Here is a 6,000-nt window from a genome sequence, read left to right as displayed (position 1 = left end):
TTTTCACATTGGAAAAAAAATTCATTTTGTTTGAACGTATTGCGAAAACACAATATTTTCTTGGATTTAAAAATAGCATTTTCGATGCAAAAATTACTTTGGCAAAAATTTGCAAGTGACACTGGTTGTATAACCATTCTTTCCATCATCAGATTTTGATTCACCTTGTGTTATAGTAAGACACTCATCAGATTTCCAGTTTGTTACTTAAAGGGAACCAGAGACGAAGAGAATTGAAAAAATGAAAAAGCTTTTATACATACCTGGGGCTTCCTCCAGCCCCATAAGCCTGGATCGCTCCCACGCCGCCGTCCTCCGCTGTCTCTATCGCCGCTACCGGGTCCCGTCACTTCCGGCGGATGCGGCCAAATTTCAGCATGCACAGGGGCTCCTTCCATATCCTTACGCATACGCCTGCGTAGTATGGAGGCGCATGCGTAAGGATATGGAGGGAGCCCCTGTGCATGCGGAAAATTGGCTGAATCCGCCGGAAGTGACGCACTGCGCTTGCGTCGACTGTCTGAAAGTACGGGACCCGGTACTGGCGGATAAAAGCAGCGGAGGACGGCGGCATGGGAGCGATCCAGGCTTTTGGGGCTTATCCAGGCTTATGGGGCTGGAGGAAGCCCCAGGTATGTATAAAATCTTTTTGCAAACGTCTCTGGTTCCCTTTAAGTCTTGCACTACTGTTAGTCTATGGAGCACTTTGTATCTGATAATGTATTAACTCTAAAATAATTGCTTGACCAAACAAATTTGCTGTACTCAGACATTTATTTTACACTTTGCTTGTAATGTTTATGCATCGCTTGTTACCAGCTGCACCAAGTGGACACCCTGAGTAGAAACGTTTTGTAATTTTAGGTATTTACATTTTAATACTGTACAGATTGTGAGGTACTTTTTCCAGCAGTCAGTGTGTAAGTTGGAATATACACATGATGAGTCTGCAAACCGCCTGCAGCAAAATATTGTAGCATCACTTGTACGTCCAAAAACAGAAAAGTGTTTAGTTATTTCTCTTTGACGTGAAGTTTACTCATTTTGGTATTTTCAGGCGACTTAAACTTTGCTCTATTTGTTCGGAGAAGTCGTTCGTATTAATTCTGAAAGCAGAAAACAAAATTATACTAAGAAGTGGTTTGTGAATAAGGAAGTGTGGAGTGACATAGTTTACCCACAGATGGATTTCTTGGGCACCCTAATGCTGTATATTAACCAAACAGATTACATGGCATTTATAGTAAGTTCTACATAATTAATAAAAAGCAATATACATGGGGGAAAAGGGTAGCCATAGTAAACAGATATACAGTACACAGATATACAGTGGGTTTATTGCTGCACTTTATTACAATATATATGTGCGATAATGCCTTTCTGTAGTATGGTGCATACACTGACCCCCCTCCCTCCACAAACACTTTTGGCCTTAAAAATAAACCAAAAGCTATGGCCCGCAAATTGGCCACCTCCAAATGTGCTGCCATTGCCCCCCATGCAGAGCGTCCATTTGTAGCCAACGGGTACAGAGTACGTGTGCAAGCATGCTTTAGCATGTAACTGCCTGTCCTCGCTTTGGCTTGCGTTCTCTAGTGTTCTGTGTAGCTTCTGAATGGTGAACGTCATGTCTAGGAGAACTCATGGAGAAACATGATTAGTTTGGTCAAGTGATAGATATGTAAGTCTCTGATTTGCTGATCATGGTCATGTGGTAAAGCAGGATGTGATCACAGCAAATCAGATCTTTGAAAATCTATTAGCTGATCAAACAAAGCACATGATTCTCTGAGTTCTCCTAGACATGAACATAAGTACCTGGAAGCTGCTACCTCGCACTGGCTGGGTGCTTGCCCTGAGGCCCAGCTATGGGCATGCCATGTCCTATACTTTTGCCACCAGGTAATGCCACCGTGTGTAAAGTGATGACAGGCGTGTTGATACAAACGCTGCCATTTGGTTGCATGTAATTGCAGCTGTAAGGTGCTCATGGCTGGCACCCGGAAGGCACAGCTGCCTGACAAGCTTGTAGTCCAACCTCTCATGGAAAATGGGCCTAAAAGCTCATTGATCATCGCTATGTAAGCACATCTGTTAAGTGTTGCCCATCAGGGATTGGAAAACTATCCCCTGGGCAACAGTTTGCCGGCGAGCAGTATTCTGTGAACATTGGATGTTCGCAAATGCGAACAGCGAGCATTTGGCGTGTTTGATTCACTCCCTATACATCATCATTGAGCTAAACTTTGACCCCTTACCTCACAGTCAGCAGACACATGGCAGCCAATCAGATAGCACCCCTTCCTGAAACCCTCAGACAACAGTCAGTGTATGACGGAGTAGCTTTTTTCAGCCAAGGGTTTAAAAATAGCATTGTGATCGATCATGCTTGGGCAGGATCTATCGGCAGCCGGTGTACACACAGAACGATTGTCGGCTGAAACGGTCATTATCAGCCATTTTGGCTCATGGTTATTGCATTCATGTTTGTACCTTATGGCCCATATGAAATAAACTTTTTCTCCTGAGTTTTCTCCTAAGTGATATTTTCAAACCTGTTGATAAAATGCCTTTTAAACCACCAGCAAGCAAGAGAATACTCAGAATAATTTTGATAGTACTTTTTCTACTACTTTTTGGTACTCTTTCCATTGCAAAGTGCTGGAAACTTATTCAAAATCGAAACGGAAAAATTATCTCCTAGGAGAAGTTAATTGCATATGGGCCCATGTCTCTTATATTTAGTTGCATTGGTTGTACATTGATGTGGAAATACTCACTTGATCTCTTCCATGTGGGGTGATTTCTGCATTAGTTCCCGGATGATCCCGGCACTGCGATCAGTGAAGAAGTTGAGGCTCAGATCCAGCTTTTTGAGATTTGGGTTTTCACTCAGTCGCAACAGATCTTTTGCATAGTTGTCTGTCAGCTTCCCTTGTTGCAGCCTGGGAGAAAAAGTATACAACAATCAGTGTATGACAGAGCAGCTTCTTTCAGCAGAGGGTTTAAAAATAGCATTGTGATCGATCATGTTCGGGCAGCATCCATCGGCAGCCGCTGTACACACAGAACCATTGTCGGCTGAAATTATAATTATTTTGGGTGATGGTTATTGCATGCATGTTTGTACTTGGTGGCTGGATGGTGTAATGGTTAAGGGCTCTGCCTCTGACACAGGAGACCAGGGTTCGAATCTTGGCTCTGTCTGTTCAGTAAGTCAGCACCTATTCAGTAGGCAAGTCTCCCTAACACTGCTACTGCCTATAGAGTGCCCTCTATTGGCTGCAGCTCTGGTGCTTTGAGTCCGCCAGGAGAAAAGCGTGGTAAAAATGTTATTTGCCGTGTCTAGAGAGCTCAGGGGAGACCAGCAGAGGCGTAGCTAGGGTTTTCAGCAAACACGGACAAAGACAATTTTTACGCCCCCCGCCTCTGGACAAAATGGACATCAGAATGTATACATGGTCATGGGTGGAGTCAAATGTACAAATACTTTTTAGATAGCCAGATGTGCCCATTCCCCCTTTGGATAGCCTGATGTGCCCCCCTTTAGATAGCTAGATGTGCCCCACTTTAGATGTGGACCCTTTTTCTGATACTTTTAACGCTTCTGCACTCCTCTGCAGAGGGAGGTAGAGAAGCAAGGGCACTTCGGGCGCGTACGTTAAAAAGGGGCGCTGGGAAAAAAGGGCGCTGGGTTTTAAACGATAAACATGGATAACGTTAAAAAATATAATGTACTATATTTCGTTTAAAAATAATGTTTTATAAAGTTATATATCATTAAATAATGTGCATGAAATTGGCAATTGTGAAAACGTTAATCTTCCGTTTAAAAAGTGAAACGTATAATAACGTTTAAAAAAAAATAGTAAGTAACCCTCCCTGTACCTACCCCTAACCCCTAGACCCCCGTGTTGGTGCCTAAACCTAAGACCCCCCTGGTGGTGCCTAAACCTAAGACTCCCCTGGTGGTGCCTAAACCTAAGACCCCCCTGTTGGTGCCTAAACCTAAGACCCCCCTGGTGGTGCCTAAACCTAAGACCCCCCTGGTGGTGCCTAAACCTAAGACCCCCCTGGGGGTGCCTAAACCTAAGACCCCCCTGTGATAAGCATTAATAGCGTGTGAAAAAATATTGTGCTGTTTTTCGTTTAAAAATAATGTTTTAAAAAAGATTGTACTGTTTTTCGTTTAAAAATAATGTTTAAAAAATTATAAATCATAAAATAATGTGTAATCATGAGAAGCAGTTATAAAACAGTAAAAGTCTCCGGGCGCCGCTTATAAAACGTTATTTTTCTCCGGCGCCCTTTTTTCCTGTCGGGCGCCCATTAAACGATATTTGTTATGGGAGTAAATGGCGGCGCCCGATTTGTCCACTTGCCTCAGGCGCCCGAATTTACTGTTACCACTTCGGGCAGCCAGCGAGTAGTCTCTCACACACACGGGGGTGCAGCGGCTGCACTATGTTAACCCTCCCCCCCATAGCTACATCTCTGGAGACCAGAACATTGTATTTACTCTTGCGTCTGGATATTAGAAAATAGCAGGCACAAGTCAAGTCAATAAAAAATATTTCCTCAGTTATTTGTGTTTTTCTTAACCCAATGACAATGAAAGTATTCCGAATACGAAGACCTTACCTGTGAAGTACCACACATATTTTTATTTTTACACATTTTTAAAGGAAACCTGCGGGTAAAAAAAATGCCCCAAATGGATACTCAATTTTGGGAGAAAGTCTCTGGATCCTCCAGAGGTTTCCCATGTCCTCTTCCCCAGGGCCGTACCAGCGCAGTCCCCGTTACAAAACCGCATGCAAATGCAGTAGCACAGACCCAATTGGGGTTTTGGCAAAAAAAGGCCAAGCTCGATCAGGCCCATGCTACTGTGTAAGCGTGAGCCGCCTGCACTGTAGCATGGACACAATCACACTCAGCTTCTTCTGCCAAAGCTGAGCTGGTCCATGCTACTGTACAGTTGCAGTGTGGCCTTACTCCTGGGGTCCTTGCTTTGGATCAACTTGGTGGAGGAGAATGGTGAAAGCTTCTGGAGTATCCAGAGGTTTCCCCCTCCCGAGGTAAGTATCTCATTTTTATTCTTATTTACTTTAATGTGAACCTGAGATTACATAAAATAAAGATGCATACCTGGGGCTTCCTCCAGGCCCCTTCAGCTTGATTGCTCCCTTGCCGCCATCCTCTGCCTTCTGGATCCTCCAGAAGCGCTCCCATATGTTCTGCCAGTCGGGGCCAGCTGGCGCTTGCACAGTGTGGCTGCACTTGCACCCTCAATGCAATTCCCATGGCTGCGAGTGTTCTGCACCTGCAGAACACTGCAAAAGCTTTTGACCAATTTTCAGTAAGCAACTCCGCATGACCAACGGCAACAAAAGACCGATATTGGGTGTCGATCATGATCTATGCTGTTGGATTTCTTCGACCAACGGTCGTTCATCAAAGGGAGTGTGTACAGTTAATTAATCAGCGTATAACAATCTCATTGTGTACAGCGCATACGCCATAGTCAATCATTCATAATCGCTCATGTTTGTACAGATATCGATCGCTTCAGTTAATTGCTCCTCAGACATGACTTCAGAGCAATCTGCGCCTGCACTGTACTACGGTGCAGGCGCAGAATGCTCTCAGCCACAGAAGCGCGAAGGGGAGTGTGAGTGCAGCCACACTGTACATGCGCCAGCTGGTCCAGACTGGCAGAACGTATGGGAGCCCTTATGGAGGATGCAGAAGGTGGAGGACGGCGGCGAGGAGGCAATCAGGCTGAAAAGGGCTGGAGGAAGCGGAAGGTGGAGCGGAAGGTGGAGTACGGCAGCGGGGGAGCAATCAAGCTGAAGGGGGCTGGAGGAAGCACCAGGTATGTAGAAATGTTTTCTTTTATGTCATATCAGGTACACTTTAAGAGTCCGGAGTTCCTAAAATAGTTGGGACCAGGGTTTAGCGAACACACACACACACACAACATAGGAAATGTTATGTCTG

At 44.7% G+C, this 6,000-nt stretch overlaps 1 protein-coding gene across 2 annotated transcripts in view; it reads right to left on the bottom strand.

Moving 5' to 3' along the window:
• Positions 1-855: 855 nt before the first annotated feature.
• LOC137531496 (NACHT, LRR and PYD domains-containing protein 12-like) overlaps positions 856-6,000 on the bottom strand; it is a 69,948-nt gene continuing 64,803 nt past the window's right edge. For both annotated transcript variants that reach the window (XM_068251411.1, XM_068251412.1), the window contains 2 exons: positions 2,781-2,945; positions 856-1,106 (listed from right to left, as the gene is read on the bottom strand). In XM_068251411.1, coding sequence (XP_068107512.1) covers positions 1,040-1,106; positions 2,781-2,945 — 232 coding nt within the window. In that variant the 3' untranslated portion in view covers positions 856-1,039. The remainder of the gene's footprint in view (positions 1,107-2,780; positions 2,946-6,000) is intronic.

This window comes from Hyperolius riggenbachi, chromosome 9, assembly GCF_040937935.1.
Source record: "Hyperolius riggenbachi isolate aHypRig1 chromosome 9, aHypRig1.pri, whole genome shotgun sequence".
Classification (NCBI taxonomy): Eukaryota; Metazoa; Chordata; class Amphibia; order Anura; family Hyperoliidae; genus Hyperolius; species Hyperolius riggenbachi.
Note: the sequence above shows the minus strand (reverse complement) of the source record. Positions and strands in the feature narration are given on the sequence as shown.